General features: G+C 40.5%; 1 protein-coding gene across 1 annotated transcript in view; it reads left to right on the top strand.

Moving 5' to 3' along the window:
- Positions 1–21,582, top strand: part of LOC125465933 (phospholipid-transporting ATPase ABCA1-like) — a 169,092-nt gene that overhangs the window by 37,320 nt on the left and 110,190 nt on the right. The window contains exons 6-8 of the mRNA XM_048559952.2: positions 16,247–16,368; positions 17,834–18,028; positions 20,296–20,385. Coding sequence (XP_048415909.1) covers positions 16,247–16,368; positions 17,834–18,028; positions 20,296–20,385 — 407 coding nt within the window. The remainder of the gene's footprint in view (positions 1–16,246; positions 16,369–17,833; positions 18,029–20,295; positions 20,386–21,582) is intronic.

Below are 21,582 nucleotides of genomic sequence, written 5' to 3'. Positions count from 1 at the left end.
TTTGGAATAAGGAGTCATTAGGTATAGATCACTAGGACCAAATGAAACTCTAAGAATATAAGGGGTGGAGAGGCATTCTTAAGAGGGAGATCAGAAGGGCAAAAAAGGGATGAGATGGCCTTGGCAGATAAGGTTAAGGATAATATGAAGATTCTAAAAGTACAAAGAAAGCAAAAGAGAAACTAAAGAGAATCAGAGGTTGTCTGGGTTAGGGTTAGGGTGGAGCCATAGGAGATGGGAGAGATAAATGAATATTTTGCATCAGTTTTTACTGTGGACAAAATGGAGACTAGGGAACTGTGAAGTAAATACTAATGCCTTGAAAACAGTACACATTACAGGAGGTTGTGCTGGAGGTCTTGAAGGTGGATAAATCTCTGACCTGATCAAATGTATCCCATGACATTGCAGGTCCCCTAGCAGAGATTTGTATCACCTTCATGGGTAAGGTACTGGAGGGTGGCTAATGATGTACCTTATTTAAAGTTGTAAGGAGAAACCTGGGAACAATAGACTGAGTCTGACATCAGTGCTGGGTAAGTTGTTGGAGTTGATTGAGAGGATTTACTTGCATTTGGAGAGGCAAAGACTAATTAGGGATAGTCAACATGGTTGTGTGTGTGGGGAAATCATGTCTCTCAACTTTAATCTTTTGAGATTGTAACAAAAAAATTGAGGGCAGAGTGGTAATGTTGTCTCTGGACCTTAGTGAATCCTTTTGACAAGGTTTCACATGGTAGACTAACTAGTAAAGAGATCACATGGAATTCAGAGCTGGCTAAGTGGATACAAAATTAACTTGATAGGAGACAGGGTGGTGGAGGCTTGTCAAAGGCCTCCAGTCCAAAAGACTAGTGGTGTTCTGCAGGGATTGGTGCTGAGTCCACCTGTTTGTCTTTGACATAATATACTTGATTGACAATTTAGGAGACCTAGTTCACTATCTTGCAGATGGGACCAAAATTGGTGGTATAGTGGACAGTGAAGATGATGATGATGATGATCTAAGATCAATTGGGCCTGTGGGCTGAGGTGTGGCAGATGAATTGAATTTGGATCAATGAGGTATTGTATTTTGATAAAACAAAAAAGGGCAGAACTTGTACAATTAATGGTAAGGTCATGGGTAATGTCAAACAGTTCCAGGGGCTCTGTATGTTAGCTCTTTTGAAAGTTGACACAGGGTGTTTGAGTGTGTTTAGCATGTTTTCCTTCATTGCTCACTCCATTGAATGTAGGAGCTTTGAGACGTGACCTTAGAGGTTTATAAAATCATGAAGGACATAAAGGTGATTAACAAAGGTCTTTCTCTAGCATGGGTGAGGTCAAAACTAGGGAGCATATTTTAAGGTGAGAGGAGAGGGATTTAAAAGGATTATAGGGGCAGCCCTTTCACATTCAGGATTAATTTTGTCATGTGCACTGAAATAGTGGTAGCTTAGTTTACAGGTGGTACAAGCAGATCATAGCAAGTAAAGGCTGTCCAGATCCAAAAGACTTTGTGGCATACAGGTTGCATTATTTGAGGCTAGAGTCCATTTAACAGTAACAGCCAGAAAGAAGTTGTTCCTGAACCTGTTTGTGCATGTGTCCAGGTTCTGTATGTTCTGCCTGATATAAGAGGTTGGAGGAAATCACTACCAGGTTGCGATGGACCTGTGATGTTGGCTGCCTTTCCACAGCAGCGGGCTGTGTAAATAGTCCGTGGATGGAAGGTTGGCTTCTGTGATGGTCTGGGCTGTGCATACCACCTTCTGCAGTTTCATATGATCCTGGGTAGAGCAGTTGCCATACCAGGCCATTATGCACCCAGACAGTATGCTTTCAATGGTACATCTGTAGAAGGTGGTGGGGGACCCTATGCACACTTCAAATTTCCTGAGTCACCTGAAGAAGCATTGTTGTGCCACCTTTACTGTCGCATTGACTGGGGAAGCCCAGGACAGGTCATCAGTTATTGTTCCTCCAAGGAATTTGATCCTCTTCACACTCAATCTTGGTTCCATTGTAGATGGTTTGTTCTCATCCTTTCTGAAATCTCAGTTCTTTAGTTTTGCTGACGTTGAGAGATTTGTTTTCATTGCACCACTTCAAGTCCTCTAGCTCCGTTTTATATTTTGACTCATTAGATATCCATCCCACTACAGTGGAGTTGTTGTCAGCAAACCTGTAGACAGTGCTTGTTTGGAATTTGGATGAACTAGGAAATTGCATATATGGAATGAACTGAGGAAGTGGTGGATGTAGATATAGTTACAACATTTAAAAGAAATTTAGATGGGTGCATGAATAGAAAGCTTTAGAGGGATGTGGGCCAAACATGGGCAAATGAGACCAAGTTATGCTTGGAAACTTGGTCAGCATGAGTGAGTTGGACCAAAGGATCTGTTTCCATGCTATTTAGCTCAGTTGTTTTACCTTTTTGTATAATTGTGGAACATGTGGCTATAGCCAACCATGTGTATGTTTGGAATATGATGTTTCTCTCTTTGAAAAACAGGATGGGGTGTCTCAATTGGTATGCTTGCTCAAGACATTTTGCACCACACATGATTTGAGGGTGTCAGGATCTCTTGTCCATCTTAACTAAGGATTGCTTACAGTATGAGCATGCTTCTCTGGCAACTTTAAGCGACTCCTTTGAATGTAATGTCTATATATAATAGCTATAATAAATATCTGCATTTTTAATATTGCAGTACCTGTACCTAACTACTTATAAGGGATAACCTAGGATGAAATAATGTTCATGTCCTGAAATTCAGATTGGATCACTTGGAATTGAGGATCCATAACACAATCCTAGAGTTTGCTCGCTCAATCCAGTTGCCTCATTTGAAATTCTCCAAGAGTGATGTTACTTTCCAAGATATTTTAAGATTGTGATGTATCTCAGTCTGGCCTGAGACATACCACACCATGTCTATTCTCATCTTTCATTCTTTGCGCAGTTTAAGTTGTAGCACACATACTTGCACTTGTGTACTGTCGTTTTGTCAAAACACTCAATATTTCATAAAGGAAGTGCAGACACAGGATAAGAGTGATTGCTCAGAACTGAGTTCAGAAATTTCTTTGCTCAAAATCTAAAAGCAGTGTTTTCCTGGACTGTGGTAATTTTTTATCACTTATTTGGCTCAATGCAGAGTAAACTAAGTAAACCGAGAAACCAGGAGAATTCTACTACTCTTCAAATGGTGGCATGGAATATCTTGCATTTGCTTGACAAAGCAGATTGGACCAAGATTTAACAGCTTCTTGGTAAGATGACATCATCTGATCATACAGAAGTGCAGAAGTAGACAGTTAGCCTGGATTATGATTTCCTTTCTAAACAGGCACTTAAATTCACAACTTTCTGACTGTTAGGCATAATTGCTTCTAATAAGTCACAAGCTTCACAAAGGTAATCACCACAATTTCTTGGCAGCATCCTGCAGCCTAAGTGTTTTCGGCTGTTTCATCAGTTTAGTCATTTTTTGAAAACCATCAGTTCACCTTTCAATGGAAGGTCAGGAGACAGGCAGTTTATTGCTTTATCATTAAGAACCATTCCCATCTACTTGAATGTAGGAGCTCATGCCTGACCATAGCAGGAATTGCACTACATTCAGCCATAGGCTGATAAAAGCAAGAACTTCCTTCATTTGTGGGAATGCTGTCACTGGTTGGCCAGCATTTATTCCCTGTCTCTGGTAGCCCTTGAAGATGGTGGTGAGCTGCTACCTTGAACAGCAACAGTCCACCTGTATGTTGACCACAGTGCCATTTGGGCAGAATGTCCAGGATTGTGACCATAACTGTGATTATTTCCAAGTCTGGATGGTGAGTGGCTTGGAGAACTTGCAGGTGGTGGTGTTCCCATACATCTGCCCTTATTCTTCTAGATGAGGTGTTCTTGGGTTTGGGAAGTGTGATCTGAGCATCTTTAGTAAATTTCTGCAGTGCATCTTGTAGATAGTAGTAGCACCAGTGTACTGGGTGTTAGTTGTGAAGGGGATAGATGCTGCTTTTAGAAATTGAATGTTATGATCCAGAGGAACAGGTATGTAGAGTATTTCTGAAATGAGGTTAGAAAACATAGCAATGCAAAGGGCCTTGATGTCCTTGTCAGTAAGTCACTGAAAGCTAATATGGAGGTGCAGCAAGCTATTAGAAAGTCTAATAGAATGTTACACTCATTGCAAGAGGGTTTGAGAACCGGAGCAGTGAAGCCTCGCTTCAGTTGCATAGAAACTCACTGCACCTGCCGTACTGTACAGTTCTGGTCTCCTTGCTTCAGGAAGAATATTTTTGATAGAGGAAGTGCAATGATAACTTGTCAGACTTGTTCCTGGAATGGTAGCATTGTTTCATTTCTGAAGAGAATGAACAAACTGGCCACGTAATCTCTTTAGCCTCAATGAAGTGTTAATTGAAAGCCAGAAAATACCTAAAAGGGATAGATGAAAAGTGTTTTCCTGTTGTTTGGGCATCCAGAATCAACAGGCAGAATTGCACAGATGCTATTTAGCATTGAGACAAGAAATTATTTTACTCAGTTTTTGGAAATTTCTAGCCCAGAGGGCTATGGAAGCTGTCGTTGCATCTATTTTAGATAAATCCTTTTGTTTTTCAATGGCATATAGGGTTATGGGTATAGTATGGGGAGGGCTAGGGGAAGTGTTGAAGCGTTCAATCAGTTATAATCTTTATTAAATGGTGAAACATGCTTAACAGGCTGGTCTACTCTTGTTCCACTACAGCTAAGTGGTGTGATTGGGTCACTGCCTGACCCTTTTGTAGCCTCCCAATCTTGTAGAAGGCTCATCAAATTAGGGCATAATTGGCATCCAAAGGAAGGGTTCAGTCACTAAACTCCAGGAGATTAATGTCCCTCAGGAGTGAGCAGTTTGTTTTAACTCATGGCTCAGCAAGTGGACTGTATCCACTTCACCACTGACACACTGGTGATGGGCACTATCTACTGGATTACTAAACTGTAACCTGACTGCTGACATGAGCCAGAGAAGTTCCTTCTATGGGGTGATCATCACTTTCATTTTACCCTCCCTGATGTATTACTGTTCCTCACCTGAGCCATTCTCTGGGTGTATCACTACCAGAAGGGAAGCTTGAAATCATCAAAACAACCACAACTGCAGTTGCTGGAAAAACTCAGCAGGCTGTCAATATCTCTGCTGAGAAAGCAGAGTTAATGTTTCAGGTCCAGCAACCCACCTTCAGAGTTCTGGATTTGGCCACTGGACCCAAGCCATTAACTGCTTCCTCTGCAGATGCCAGACTTGCTGAGTTTCTCCAGAATTTTTTTAAAAATGGTCTGTGGATGGTCAGTAAGACCTTGCCGATTTTCCCAATTCTGAAAACAAGCTGAAATAACGTTTTGAAGATTTAGATTTGTGGTGATGTTGGGAATGTAGTTCCATCACAGCTGGTAACATCACTGAACCATACTTCTCATCATTACTAAATGACAAATGAGTGGCATTAAACCCATAGCAGCTTTTATCTCTGTCACCATATGCTCACCACCATATAGATTTTTAGCAGTTAAGTTATCAAAAGTAGATCTGTGCAGTATAACTAGTGGAGCTTTACTTTTCTTTGTGAATTATTCTAAACCACTAAAGGAAGTATTAAATCCAAGAGACCTTATTCTACCTTACACTGAGACAATGACAGCTATTCCACTGGACTTGAAAATATTTATTACTGTGCATCAACTGAAGTGATGGGCTGAATTTCCCATCAGCGTCATTATCTTGGCATGTGGGTGAAAAGATGCATTCTGTAGTCCCCTCTGAAACTGAAACTGGTTTGGTGATTTCGTAGTTGGCTAAACATACAAAGAACTGTGGTGTTGCTGGGATTCCAACCCCTGGCAGCTTGTAGTTTGTTACTGTTAACCAAGCCTTAATGAAGAGGCTCATATCTAACAGATATATGAAAGCAATCATGTACAGCAAATTTTATTTTGCTACTGCAACTTGCACTTGTTACTAAGACAGAGGTGACTTTATAGATAGGTCTTCACTTCATGAGGTCTTTAGATATTCTGCTTGATCCTCACCCAAGCCTGAGTGAAGCTGAATGCAGCCTGTAACATTAACCCTTGCAGAGACAAACCTTGTGTAAAAGATGCCAACCCAATCAGGGCTGTAGTCTGAAGCCTCCATAACCATTGGGTGCAGTAGACATGAGCAAAAGTTGAGGGGGGGGGGGAAAATCCTAATCATTGGAGCTGTAGGAGTAGCCTTCACTAACTGTCCTGTTTTTGGGCCTTGGAGGGACTTGAAATCACTAGCAGCAGGGCTGTATCACACTTCTCCCACTATTAGTGGCCTGTCCCCATCCTTGCCCCTCAGGTAGCAAGCTTCAATTTGGTATTGGTAATTCACTTGTAAAGACCTACAGACAGATGATTAAAGATCTTGCAGACTTCCTGTATATCCTTTTGTAAACCAATTTTCATTTCATTATCCTTCTGTCCACCCTCACAGCCCAAATGTTGCAATTCAAAGATTTTCAACACTTCGCCAAGCTAACATCAAGAAAGCTTAGAAATTGAAGGGTCTAGGCCCAAAACATCAGCTTTCCTACTCCTCAGATGCTGCTTGGCCTGCTGTGTTCATCCAGCTCCACACTGTTATCTCGGATTCTCCAGCATCTGCAGTTCCCATTATCTTTGAAATTGGTAACTTGGTTGAAGTTGCAACTGGTTTGTGATTAAATATTACCCAATGTAAAGAATAATATGCTGATCTATAATTGGTAAATGAACAGTAATTGCTAAACTTAAAGATCTAGTTTATCTCTGAAGTTCTGTCTCCTTTGCATTGAGTAAAAATGCTGGTGTTATGTTGCTTACATTTGCCCTTTGAAGTTTGAAACAATAAATCATCATTAGCTTGTGTAGTTTTTTTTGAAAATATCGTTTGAGCTGTTGTGCATATTTAATCTGCTAGAGAAAATGCTGTGTCACTTTGTTTGAAGAATATGGAAGGACATTCTTGCAAGTGAACACTGATACATATCAACCAATGGCACAGCTAAGGATTTAAAACCGCCAGATCAGTCTTGCCTGTGGAGCTAAGGAAGTTGCTTATCCATCTGCTGAAGTGGGTTTTTAACATTTGCGCATACCTCCTAAAGATGCTGAATATTAAATGCCAATGCAACATGACTCTGCTGTAAATGCACAGCTAGTACAACACAAAGCACACATTTCATCATTAAGTAACATTAAATATGTGACACTATCCTGCTGAACTTGTAAGTTTATCCTCCTAACATTCCACTCACTTCTAAGTTTTTGCACAACAGTTGGCAAATGACAGCAATAGTTTGCTTTCTCGGAACAGTTTCAACAAAATCTCTACAACTAGGAGGGTGTTACTCAATGTTTTTAATATTAAAAGCCAGTAATTTGCATCAACAAATTGACAAAGGAACAAGTTGATGTGCAGCTGATGAGTTACACTCTTAATTTTTGTTTTTTTTCACTTTTGGTAACTGATACAAGTGTGCAATATTTATTGGGCCGAGGAAGCAAAAAGTCTCAGGCACTTCACAGGATTGTAATCACACATTGACTCTGAGCCTCATGTTGGTCCAAGTGAATAAATTGTTTGGAGATAGGTTTTTGGGCAATATCTTAAAGACTGAGAAAGAAATGTAGAAATAAAATGAGGGCTAGGGAGGAAATTCCTGAACATGGGCAGCTGAAGGTACAGTCATCAAAGCTGGAGCCATTACAATTGCTATTCAAGTGTCAAAATTGGAGTACAGAAAGCTTGGTGTGTTGAGGGGCTAGAGGAGACGAGAAAATGAGCTTTTTAAAATTGATCTGTCGTCAGAATATGGGGCTAAAATTTTTCAGCCAGCAGTGACAGGTTAATGACAGGGCAAGATGCAATACAGGTCAAAGTGTTGGAGTATGTCATACTTTAGGGCCCCAAAACTAGCATTTCAAGTGAGTTTACTGCACAGACTAAGGAGAGCCGTAGGCCCTCTCCTTGATGGGCCTTAGTTGTCTTGAAATTGATTAGTATCAGCTAGGTTCCCCAAACAGGGAATACATATATCAACTATACAGCATTGTTTTGTTTTTAAGAACTAGAGTTGATCATCCATTCTCAGTGACTGTCTGGAATTAAAATATTTGTGTCCTTTTTGTGGGTTCCTTTCAACTTGGTTCTGCTGCTATGCTTTTTGCCTACATTTTTAAAACAAAGACAGGAGTTAGGCAAAATATAGCTCTTTCAAGTTGCTACTATAAATAATAAAAGTATAACCTTGTGAGGTAAGAAACCAAAAACATTCTTTGTCCTGTTCAGGCAACCTGAATAAATCTCTTGGTAGCACCATGGAACCAATGGTGTACTGACCAATGACTATCCTTCAATAAACACTTGCAAACGGCATTTTTCATTTGAACATATGAGCATGTTGTGCACATACTCCCCCAGCTTTGTCACAACAATGTATGTTAATGACCACTAGCTGTAAACCACATTTATTAACATCCTGAAGAACTAGCAAGGTATCGTTGAGTCAGCCCATTCTATATTTGAACAGAGCTTGACACTGACCAAAAGGCAGTGAGATATTGGACATGCTTGTAAGCTAGAGTCAAATCTTCTGATCGACCACAAGTAGCAAAAAAGTTCTTCAGGTTGAAGTGTAATAAGTGTCTTTAACAAACTACATTCAGCAACTCACAATTATAAATTCCTGTCACTTTTTAAAAAAAACAGTCTAGAGCTAGTATCAACAAAATAAAGACAACTGTGGTTCTGGTAATTTCTGGTCCTGTTTATGTCTGCAGACGCTCACTTGAGCTTCCCATAAAGCTCACCACTGTTTTGATCTGCAGCCTGACGAACACACCCAATGTTTAGTTAACATGAATTAAATATTGTAGCTTTAACTCTCAATTTAGCAGCACAATATACATTCACTCCTAAATTTCTAGAAAATTAGCGGTGGATTCAGGGCACAAGCCCTCATTAGTGTTTTTTTTAAAAGATGGAACAATAATTTTGTGGAATTGAAAAGGCATGCCTTGAGTCACAAATAGCCATGAGTTTCTGGTCCACTTGTGCTGTTCCCTGCTTGAAATCTTGTCTTCCTCAAAAACATTTTAGAAATTGTGGATTTGCATCAAAAATACAAATGAAAATTGGTGCGGACATTTTAAGGAGTTACAAAGATTAACACAATTCTTGGAAAAACATGAAATAGTAATGACATGTTTCACAGTCTTGATCTGAAACTCAATGTTGTACACTAAGAAAAAGATTTGTTGAAATTGTAGTATCTCACGTCTGCATATAGTAAATTATTTACAAGTGTTTTTGTACTTTTTGTTCTCTGCCTGTCTGTCTCTAATTTGACTTGCTTATTTTTATTTTGTTTGACTTATGTGTGACAGTTGCTAAATCAATCTCAACAAAAGTCTCAACCTCCAGGCCCATGGTGTCATCCCACTCCTAGACTATATCACTACACAGGTGCTGGAGAAGTTCTGCCAACAATGTCTCTGCTACATTCTGTGGCTTCACTAGTAGGACCATTGAATGCATGCTAGTATATTTCTTGAAGTTAGCCCTTCAGGCATTTGAGCAAAAGTTCATAATCCACCATGAATGACAGGAAACTGTACCAGAATGACTGACTGAAAAAAAAATCTCCCATCACCATTGCTGCCACTATCACTACAGTCCATGGAAGCACAAACAAAAAAATACCATGGAGACATTCTGAAGCTCTCCTTGAAGCTTCGATTTTACCAACTGAGTGCAGCTTGCTATTTCTTGGTCAGAAATTCTTCTCCATATTGTGATTCCAGCTGATGGTAATACTGGATGAGTCAGTTCCCAGAATGTAGCCTGACTTAATAAAGTTTTTTTAAATGTGATGGTTAGTCACAATTACAACTTATTCATTTGATGCTACAGATGTTCTTTAACAATAGAATACAAGTTTTGATTATGCAAAAGAAATTTAATGAATGAACCAAGCTGTAGATATATATCATTGTAAGATCTTACCACAGAACTTTATCCTGTTTTCAAAGTGTCCATCACAAAGACTCCAGGCCAAATAAATTACTCCTTTATTTCAGCTCTTCAGGTTTATACTGAATTGGCTCCTTCCAGATTTTTTATTTTCCTGGTGCAGTGTGGAGACAATTTGATTCCTTTTCAGTTTGTTGATTATGAACGTTTTCCAAATCTGAGAGCTGAAACATGTGCTGTCTTAATAGCTTTCAGATTTCTATCCAAACTCTCCAGGTCTGGAAACTTTGCATACTAAACATTTCTACTCCCATGACTACCTCCCCTGAACTTCTGTTCAGTGAAAATTAATCTTGCCTCTGACCTTAATTCTGGTGTTGTCTGGTCTGAACTGAACTTAAAAATAAAGTTGATTGCCTTAATATGTTTGTAGTGCCTATTATAAAGGCAGATGAATGAACCCCCCCCCCCCCACAAAAAAAATCATCACCACATATATCGACAGCCATATGCTTTCGAAGCGATGCTGGATTTGGGTCACTGTTCTGGAATGACTTGCTTTCTTTTTAAAAAAAAACTGTTTTCAAAGCACTGACTCAAGTCACAATCCAACTTCTGGCTATGGTAATATGTGTAACACATCACAGTTGATGAGCATCATGCTACACAAGTCCAAATGCATTACTGGTGAGATGATGTGGCAGATAAAGCAAAGGAAGTAAACCATGCACTCCAGATCCCACACCTTGTTATGTATCCAAACATCTGCAGGTCAAGAATCCACTGGTTCAGTCTCAAGCACATGAATTTGCCAAAATGTCATCCTCCTATCTAGGGATGGCAAGAGATAATTTAACCTGTTTCCTTCCTTATACTGGTGTTCTTTCTCTGCCTTTAATTGGTAAAGCGATGGATCATTGCATCTGCTTCTTGAAGTTGCAAAGATCCTATTGCATAGTTATTGATTGGCATTTGCTGTAATCAAATGCTTCAAAAACACAATGAAACGTGAGAATTAGCACCCAATTCATGACGTTTACTTTGACCCGAAAATTGCTACAGCACAATACTCAATGTGTTTTCCATGTCCAAATGATCTTGCCCTTACACATCATTTTTTTAAGAAATTCTTTAGGATGTGAATGTTGCTGGCTGGACCAACAATTGTTGCAGTTCTTATTGCGTATGAAGTTGAGTCACCTTAAATCATTGAACCCCATCTGCTGTAGGTACACTTTAGGAAGCGAGTTTCACAACTTTGACCCAGCAGCAATGAAGAGCTAATGATACCGTCCCAAGTCAGGACACTGTAGCTTGTACGAGGACCAGATGGTTGTCTTCACGTGAATGTTACCACAGTTCCTAGGAGATAGAGGTTGCAGATTTGGAAGGTACTGTTAGAGCAACCTTTTAAGTTGCTGCAGTACATCAGTTGGTTGGCGCACATTGCTGACACTCTGCATTAGTGCATGGACAGAAGAAGTGCATGTCTTAAGGTGATGTATTGGCTGCTGATCGCAGTCTGTTTTGTCCTGGATTGGGGCCATGTTAATGATTAGTGTTGCAGTTGCACTCATCTTTGTGCATGGTGAAGTAGGCTTCAGGAAGACTGAAGGTAAATTACTCACAACAGACTTATGAACCTTGAACCGGCCCTTATAGCCACAATATTTATATGGCTTGTTCAGTTCACTTTGTACCCCTAGAATGCTGACAATGGGGCATTCAGCATTGATAATATAATTTGAATGTTGAGGGGAGATGGTTAGATTCTGTCTTCTGGTTCACTAGCTCATACTTGTGCAGCATGATTATCTGCTCAAGCCTGAATGTTGGTGACGTCTTGCTGAATATTAGTATGGATTGTTCCATTATTTGAAGAGTTGCAATTTCTGACATGATGAACAAGATGATGGGAGATTCATTTTTGATTTGTTTAAATTATAAATATTGTGCGCTTACTCTCTGATTCCAGTCAAGCTAAAGTATAAGCAAACAACAAACTAAGGCAAATAGTTTATTGTAAAGCTCCTGACTTTGAGTTATAAATAGTCACAAATGGGTAACGTGGCCTGTGGACAAGTGGGAGTTTAATATGTGCCCACACAGGCCAGGCAGCATGGGGCTGCTCAAACAGATGTGTTCAACTGCAAGAATAAAATACAAAATTTATTTCAAGCTAAAGCAATCAGAATGGTTACATCATCACTAGAAATGCAGTGCCTCTACACTCAAATGGGCGAAGGATTGCAGAACAACGGTTGCAATGTCTAGCGTAGCAGAGCAAATCCTAGAGCACTCAACCTACTGAAAGACCTTGAGACTGAAATTACTATGAACTGGTATTTTATAATCCAATGAAGGCAAAACCACAAGTACCCATTACGTCACATCCACGATAAGCATGAAACAGCTATGAATTATGATATAATTAGCAACCAAATGTTCAGACCTTTCAAAGAAGGTGAAGAGTGAATGGAGAGTTTGATGATTTGTTAGGGAAGAGTGATTGAGACCGAAATACCAAATCTGATCTAGAGTGCGATTCTTACAATTCTTTAGTCAAAGTGGCTGAGGATGAGTTCAAACACTTAATCATCTTTAATATCTAGTGCAATTTTGATTGAAAAAAATATGGAACATAGAACAGTAAAGCACGAGTATGATTATGATTTCAACAATCCTCCCAGAATCATTTCTTTTATTAAAATTTAGTATATTGATTTACTTTGACTCATGTCTTTTTCACATGTTAAAATGCTGTCCACCTCCACCAACACCAATAGTTCACATTTTATACTCTTTGTGCTGGTTATCCCCTGTTTTAGGAAGGATTTCTTAAAGGTCGACTTGTACACTGCCGTCTACAACAATCCAAATATATAACTTGTAAAAGTCAGCGTCACAGACTCATACAGTACAGAAACAAAGCCTTCAGACCAACTCCTCCAGGACAACCAGACCTCCCCTATCCCTCTTCGGAGCACAAAAGCTGACGTTTTGGGCTTTGACCCTTTACCAGAAAAGGGGGAGGGGGAGAGGATTCTGAAAAAAATAGGGAGAGAGGGGGTGGCGGACCGAAGATGGATGGAGGAGAAGATAGGTGGCGAGGAGAGTATAGATGGGGAGGTAGGGAGAGGATAGGTCAGTCCGGGGAGGATGGACAGGTCAAGGGGGCGGGATGAGGTTGGTAGGTTGGAAATGGAGGTGTGGCTTGAGGTGGGGGGAGGAGATAGGTGAGAAGAAGAACAGGTTGGGGGGTGGGGACGAGCAGGGCTGGTTTTGGGATGCAGTGGGGGAAGGGGAGACTTTGAAGCTGGTAAAATCCACATTGATACCATTGGGCTGCAGGGTTCCCAAGTGGAATATGAGTTGCTGTTCCTGCAACCTACGAGTGGCACATTATTATGGCACTGCAGGAGGCCCGGGATGGACGTGCGAACTAAGGAATGGGAGGGGGAGTTGAAATGGTTTGCGACTGGGATGTGCAGTTGTTTATTGTGAACCGAGCATAGGTGTTCTGCAAAGCGGTCCCCAAGCCTCCGCTTGGTTTCCCCAATGTAGAGGAAGCCACACCTTCATTTCCTACCTACCAACCTCATCCTGCACCCCCCCCCCCCCCCCCCCCGACATGTCCGTCCTCCCTGGACTGACCTATCCTCTCCCTCCTCCCCACCCATAATCTCCTCTCCACCTATGTTCTCCTCTATCCATTTTCGGTCTACCTCCCCCTCTCTCCCTATTTATTTCAGAATTCTCTCCCCATCCCCCTTTTCTGATGAAGGGTCAAGGCCCACAACGTCGGCTTTTGTGCTCCTAAGATGCTGCTGGGCCTGCTATGTTCATCCAGCTCCACGCTTTGATGTCTCGTGTTCTCCAGCATCTGCAGTTCCCATTATCTCTCTCCCCCATAGCCCTCTTAAACCCTTCTATTCACGTATCCATCCAGATGCCTCCTCCACTTCCTCTGACAGCTCATTCCATACATGCACTACCCTCTGCTTGAAAAGTTACCCCTCAGGTTCTTTTTAAATCTTTCCGCTCTCACTTTAAACCTATGCCCTTTAGCTTTGGATTTCCCCCACTCTTAGGAAAAATCTTGGCTTTGCATCCTATCTATACCCCTCATGATTTTATAAACAAGAGCAAATTAAATTGGATTGATCTCAAACTTAGCAGCAGAATAATGCCCCATTTGATGTAATGTAGTATATCCTCTTACTTGAAATGAGCAACATCAAGGAAGATCTGTTGGTCCTTATTCAGATTGGCCCATAAGTAATTCAGTTGTTCCCCAGATGGCATGGATTTTACTCTCACCATCTATTGCATTTGAAGGTGGGTGAGCAGATGAAATCACGTTGGTAGCCTTTTCATTGACTCCCCACCTGCCCAAACCCCTCTGCTCTTTCTTTCATCACTTTTCTTAAAATCTTTAACAAGAAGTAGCCCCATGCCCTGTTACTACCATCTCATTCATTCCATCAACTGCCCGTGGCCTTTATAGTCCCAATACCAATTTAATGTGAATCTTGCTTTTAAACTTTTCCCTTTGCATCTGTCTTGTCAATTCGCCCTGTATCGATGATGGACAGACTACAGGACCCGTGCTGAAGTGAAATAAAATAAAGTTATTATGTGTAAAAGGAAACTGATTAAAAACTCAGTCATTACGATTAACCGCCTTTTCCTTCAGAACATCAAGTATTGGAAATCATAGTCCCACTTCAACATCTATAATCACTGAGCTGTCAACCATACTGTGACCTGAGGGGCACTCCCCTGTTATAATGGATTTTGGTGAAAGCAGTCTTATAATTATAGCATTCAGGCTTTGCTCACCAGGCAGAATGAAATAAAATGGTTTTTCAATTATTTCAATAAAAGGTATTTTAAATACTTTGACAACCATACTGACAATTCATGTTGACAATTTTGGTTTGTTTGTGCACTTTTGAGCCTATGTTTAACAAGCCCATAGTTCACCTGACACCTCTTCAAGTTATCCTGGACCCACATCTAAAAGGACATGTTATCTCTCCTACTTATCTGATAAACTTTGCAAAATTTAGATCTGTCCTATGATACTTAATCTGCAAACATCAAGTTTCCTGGTTCTGACTAATAAAAAAATCAGGCATGACTGAAGGCACCTATAATAAATGGGTAGCTGCTTCAGTCAACTACAGATGTCCAGAACCTGCCTCTGTTTCTCTCCATCGCCACCAATTGCCAATGATATAGGTTCTGTGTTTAGGTGCGGGAATTCCAAATTCAGGCTCCCAGACCCATTTTGCAGCAGTGGAGACCAGACCTAGCCATTATTGACCCTGCAAGAAGGCTAGAAAAAAATGGAGTTTGAAAGAAAGTATGATTTCCTGTTTTTTTAAAAAAAAGCAAAATGTAGCTATTCTCTCATCCAGATTAAGCGTTGGCTGTGTATTCATTTAAACAGCTTGCTGTAGAGTTGCATATTAACACTATCACTGTTCTGGAATGTGGAGACCAAAATCTAGATTTTTGAACCAGCTCTGATATTTCACATTTTGGAAGAGTTTTCATGAATTCAAATAGTTGTTTTTTTTCCTAAAATTGTCCCTCACTTGTGTTTTTCAATGTTCCTAGGGCAGGAACTACCAAGGTTCAAAAGTAGGACAGAAGCCGAAATGAATACGCAGGTATTGACTGTGTAACATCAAATTTGGCATTGAAAAGTAAATGTCCATAGAAGAAAGAAAACAGTTTTGGGAGGTGAAGTCCTGGGGAAGGATCAGATAGAGTGTGATTTTTTAGTAGTGATGATTGTGGGAGGAAAAAAAGCATGGAGGATGGAACATTTAGGACTTAAATACAAGAGAGGAAAATTTAGAGGAGTATTCACCATGGATGTTCTGATTAAAATAAAGGTGAGAAAGGGCAAAGATGAAGGATGGATCATCTCTCGGATGACACATCTCCTTGTTTGCTTCTGTTTGCAGAATCAGCCCAGTATTGAAGTCTTTAAAACAGACAGATTTTAAAATCTTTATTCAGGAATGACTAAATTTGAATAGGTTTTCTTTCCCTGGCCTTTCTGATGCAGCAAAAACTGTATCAGGTTTGTATCAGTGGGTTAGACTGCTGTAATGTAAATGGGTTTTCCATTTTTGTAATCCAGAAGAAATTATTTTGAGGTTTGATGTGTATATGCAATCAATGCAAAAATTTACTTTTTGATTCTTTTGTAGGTCTGCCAATCAAAGAATATCTGCGGAAGAATCAGACCCTATCTGAGTTTTTCCTGAACAATGCATCACTTCCCACAGAGGTGATCAATGATTTAATGGCAGCAAAATTAAATCTCAATCAGGTAATCATCTTTAAAATGTAGTTATTGTAAGGTTCTTGCAGGGGAACTGTAACAAGTTGCTGCTGGGTATGATGTGATACATTAATCAAAAGAGTTCGTGGTGATGCCTCTGGCCATTATGTAGGCAAATTTGGAAAAGCTCAATCTGCGATCTCATTATGAGTGAGTATTGGCAGTGGTACTTTAGCGACGAAGAGATCAAAGCAATCAAGGTTTCTACTGATTACCAGATATAAAGTCCTGATGGGAAGTTTACAAACTAGTCGTGGAAAATGAACATATTGCAGGATTGAATAATGCGCCAGCCTCCCTTGTCTGGAGCCATACAGAAAGAATAGTTTCTTATGTCTGGTAACTGCGACAGAGAAAGGGTTATCTGTACAATTCTAATAGCCCTGAAATGTCCTAAAGGTTCGGCCTCCCCCACAACTTTGTTAGGAGAACAACAGAACTTCCAGAAAAATGACCAAACATGCACAGGAGATTGGATAAACCCTTGTAGAAAATCAGGATGCACATCTTCAAGAGACAGCTTAGGGAAACAAAGTGTATTTGAAATGTGGTAATATGAAATACTGGAGTGCAAAGGGTCAGTGATCATTGCCTGTGATTCCGTTGGGTTCCTGGTGAACATGTTCACTTTCTGTACTGTGCTTTTGGGTTTTTTAAAGTCAATTTCTGCATCTATGTCACACTCAAAGGTTTTGTTAAGGACCACTACCTCAATCATCCTGAGGATTGTGCAATATGCAGGGTTGGGTTCTGAATAATGCCTCGCATGACTAAACTGAACTTTTGTTCTGGGTCTTGAATCACTTCTATTTTGTAAAGCATTTCAGAAAATTATGTTTTTGTTTGGAGAAATAGTGCAAGGCTTGTCAGCAGCAGTTCAAAACCTGAGTCAATTATTCAGTAAAAAGTGCACACATTGATCGCCATTGGAGCAGCCAAGTGATCACTCAGTTTTCAAGAACATCATTTGACCAAAGCCCAATGCACCACCTTAAAAATCCAATCCCTCCACCGGTGGTGCTCATTTGAAGCAGGTTTCACAGTCCACAAGATGCGTTGTAGAAACTCGGCAAGGTCTCCTCATTCCACTTTCCAAACCTGTGATCTCTACCATGTGGGGCAAAGTCAGCAGATGCATTAAAACACAAGGCCCCCTCCAAGTCACTTGCCTTCCTGATTTGCAAATATATTGCTGTTTCTTTACACTCACTTATTGGAAAAACTTGGAGAGCACCATCTTCTCAGAAGCATTCAGAATGATTAATTAATGCTGCCTTTGCCAGTACTGCTGACATCGCACAAACAAATTACTGAAAGGTGAACCTCAAGAGTAGAGTTGTCACCGTGGTTAAGTGTCAGAGGGTTATTTTTTGGTGTAGGAGAAGTAAATTATGCTATTAGATTTCTACATACTTGGACCTGACTTTAGTCTGCCTGGGTCTGGATTTTACAGATATCCCTTGCTGGTTCAAGGGAAAGTTTTAAAGAGATTGTTTGCAACGTATCTCATCTCTCCGGTTTCTTGGCTACAAAGAATAAGAAGGCATTCAACCGTTTACAGAAGAATCTGTGTGCCTTACCAGAGAGAACACTGCAAAAAGCAACAACTATTTTTCTTTCCGAGGTCAACTTCTCCAAACTCTTGGCGGTTAGTTTGTTTTTTGTCGTTCAATAATCTAAAGTCTGTGTGATTATATTAAGGTGTTTGTGTGGCTTAATAAATCTGTTTGCTAATTTCACTTGCACCATGCTGAAGCTCAGTTATACAGCTTCAACCTAGCAGTAGTTTAATATATTGTGTTAGAGTTCCCCGCCTCCATCTTTGAACTTATCATGAGCAACAGCAGAGGAAGTTAGACAATGTGAAAGCATCCCATTAGGTCATTCAGCCCAACGTAGCAGATAACAAATCTAATAATCACTTGGTGGGGGCCAATATAGCAGATGCTGGAATCTGAAAACAATACATGCTGGAGATTGCAGTGGGTCAGGCAGCATCCATGGAGAGAGAACAAGCTAATCTTTCGACTCTGGATGACTCTTCATCAGAGCATCCTGCTCCCAAGCCCATTTGTCTGTCCTTGGCATGCTGCAGTGCACTAATGACACACAGCGCAACCTAAAGGACCAACATCTCATCTTCAGACTAGGCACTGTACAGCCTTCTAGTCTTAATATTGAGTTCAACACCTTCAAATTGTGAACCCATTCCCATTTCTTCCCTTTTGATTTTAGCTTTACTTGTTACATTCTTTGTCACCATGTCCTCTCTCCTGTTCCCCCCCCCACCCCCCCACCGCCCCCATCCCAGTGGGATTGTCTGTTCATTCCAGTTTGGCAGTTCTCACCTTCCAATCACTTAATCTGAGCTCTACACCCCATCCGCCCACCCCACTCCCCACCCCCAACCACAGTACAACTGCTGTCCCCTCCACACTTCACTTCAGCTTTAATGTAGAGTCATCTAGACTCAAAACATTAGCTTGCTCTTTCCATGGATGCTGCCTGACCCACTGTGATCTCCAGCCTTCGTTGTTTTCTAGTCATCACCTTGCTGTTATGCTGTTTTAAGATACACCTAAACAAAAATTAATCTTGATTAACATTTCATCTGAAGGGATTACATTGTTAGCATTGTAGTGTACTCTCATCATTACACTGGAGTGCCAGCATGAATTTATCCTAGAATATGGATTGATCCTTCTGACTCTTACACAAATATATTGGAAGTTCAATTCAAGGTAACGCCTTTACTTTGCTAAGCAAACAGAAAAGTGCTGTGTTATCCATTTACTAACATTTCTGACTGACACAGACATAGCTGTGCAATTTTAGTAACTGTATTCTGTACTTAGTTTGGCTCCGAGGTTAGAGCTTTAAAATGTGAAACCTTATAACAGTTGTATAGGGCATTGATGAGGCCGCACCTGGAATACCGTGTACAGCCTTGGTTCCTTAAGAAAAGATATACTGCCGTTGGCAGTAATTCAACAAGATTTAATAGGATGGAGGGGTTGCCTTATCAAGAACAACTAAACAGGCTAGGCCTTTATTCATCAGAATTTAGAAGAATGAGTGGTGATCTTACCGTAAGACAAGAAGGCAGTAAGAAATAGGAATAGGAATAGGATTAGGCCATAAATTCTGCTGCACCATTCAATGGGATTATGGCTGAACTGACATTCCTCACACCCACCTTCTTGCCTTTTCTGTGTAATCTTTCATTCCCCTACTGATCAAGAATCTATCTTTCTCAGCCTCAAACATAGACACAACAACTTTACCCCTACAGCTCTCTGTCACAAGGAGTTCCAAGAATATGAAGAAGATTGTGCAGACACTTGGCAGGGTAGATTTTGAGATGTTTCCGCTCGTGGCGGAATCACAATCAAGAGGTGGTAGTTACAGAATATGGGGACATTCATCGAAAATTGAGAGGACTAGGAGTTTGTTCTCAGAGTAGATGAATGTGTGAAATTCTCTAAACCAGAGAGTTGTGGAGGATGCATCACAGAGAGTATTTAAAGAGGAGGTAAATACATATTTGAAATATCGATAATTTGAGGGTTATGAGAAGTTGACATGAGGGAGGAGTTGAGCAGATCAACCATGATCTTGTTGAATTGTGGGGCAGGCTTGAAGGATAAATGTCTGCTCCTGTTTCTTGTTCTTATGTGGTAACAAGCCTTTGCTTTAGTGATTATTGCCAAATGATACATAAATGTAATCTTACTATTGATTTTCCCTTTATAAGAAGAACTGTCCTTTGCAGTGAAAGAACATTTTGCTTTTCATCTGGTGTTGCTGTTGAATTCTTGAGTTGATCAACATATGATGATAGGCAAATCCTGTTTATTTCCATTTTATGCTGTAACAGTACAATTTCCAGTTTCTGACCTATTGTTTGCTCTGCAGGAGAGGGTTACATTTAGTGCTGGGAATGCACTTGATGCATCTAATGCCCTTAACAGTTTTATACACAGAGTGGGATCTCTTGTGCAGCAGGTAAGTTGTTTATAATGATAAAATTACTACACAATGTTGTGACAGTAAATGATAGGTATATAGTGGTTCAGTATCTCCTGATTTCATACTGTCTCCTTTTCATATATTTCTTTCCCTTATCCTGTATGTCTGCAAGTGCATTTCTTCGCCTTTTCTTCATTGTCTCTTAATATCACCCAAGTAGCCCACTTTCCAGACAGCATGGAAGAAAGACGCACCGAGCAAATTGTGCACGTTCCAAGCCTTAATGGCAAGTACATTAGTGAGGTGCTCTCATGTATGCCCAACGTGCAGATCCCTATTTATTATGTACTTTCTGTCTCTTTTATTTCCAGCCCAGTCCAAGTTAATTCAACATTGGTTACATTAAAAAGTATTCTCTTAGTTTTCTGTGACCGGCTAAAGGCAATAAATAGCAGCAGAAAACTGGGAAATCTATGCTCGTATGAGACATTAAAGAACAAAGAAAAGATATGAAAGAAAATTACAGCACAGGAACAGGCCCTTCGGCCCTCCAAGCCTGCGCCAATTGAGATCCTCTGTCTAAACCTATCATCTATTTTCTAAGGGTCTGTATCCCTTTACTCCCTGCCCATCCGTGTACCTGTCCAGATACATTTATAAGACACTATTGTGTCTGCGTCTGCCACCTCCGCTGGCAACGCATTCCAGGCACCCACCACCCTCTGCGTACAGAACTTTCCATGCATCTCTCCCATAAACTTTCTTCCTCTCACTTTTGAACTCATGACCCCTATTAATTGAGTCCCCCACTCTGGAGAAAAAGCTTCTTGCTATCCACCTTGTCTATACCCCTCATGATTTTGTAGGCCTCAATCAGGTCACCCCTCAATCTCTGTCTTTCTAATGAAAATAATCCTAATCTACTCAAACTTTTTTCATAGCAAGCGCCCTCCATACCAGGCAACATCCTGGTGAACCTCCTCTGCATCCTCTCCAAAGCATCCACATCCTTTTGGTAATGTGTCGACCAGAACTGTACGCAGTACTCTAAATGTGGCCGAACCAAAGCCTTACACAACTGTAACATGACCTGCCAACTCTTGTACTCACTATCCCATCCGATGAAGGAAAGCACGCCATATGCCTTCTTGACCATGCTATTGACCTGCGTTGCCACCTTTAGGGAACAATGGACCTGAGCACCCAGATCTCTCTGTACATCAATTTTCCCCA

Source organism: Stegostoma tigrinum, chromosome 30 (assembly GCF_030684315.1).
Source record: "Stegostoma tigrinum isolate sSteTig4 chromosome 30, sSteTig4.hap1, whole genome shotgun sequence".
In the NCBI taxonomy this organism is placed as follows: Eukaryota; Metazoa; Chordata; class Chondrichthyes; order Orectolobiformes; family Stegostomatidae; genus Stegostoma; species Stegostoma tigrinum.
Note: the sequence above shows the minus strand (reverse complement) of the source record. Positions and strands in the feature narration are given on the sequence as shown.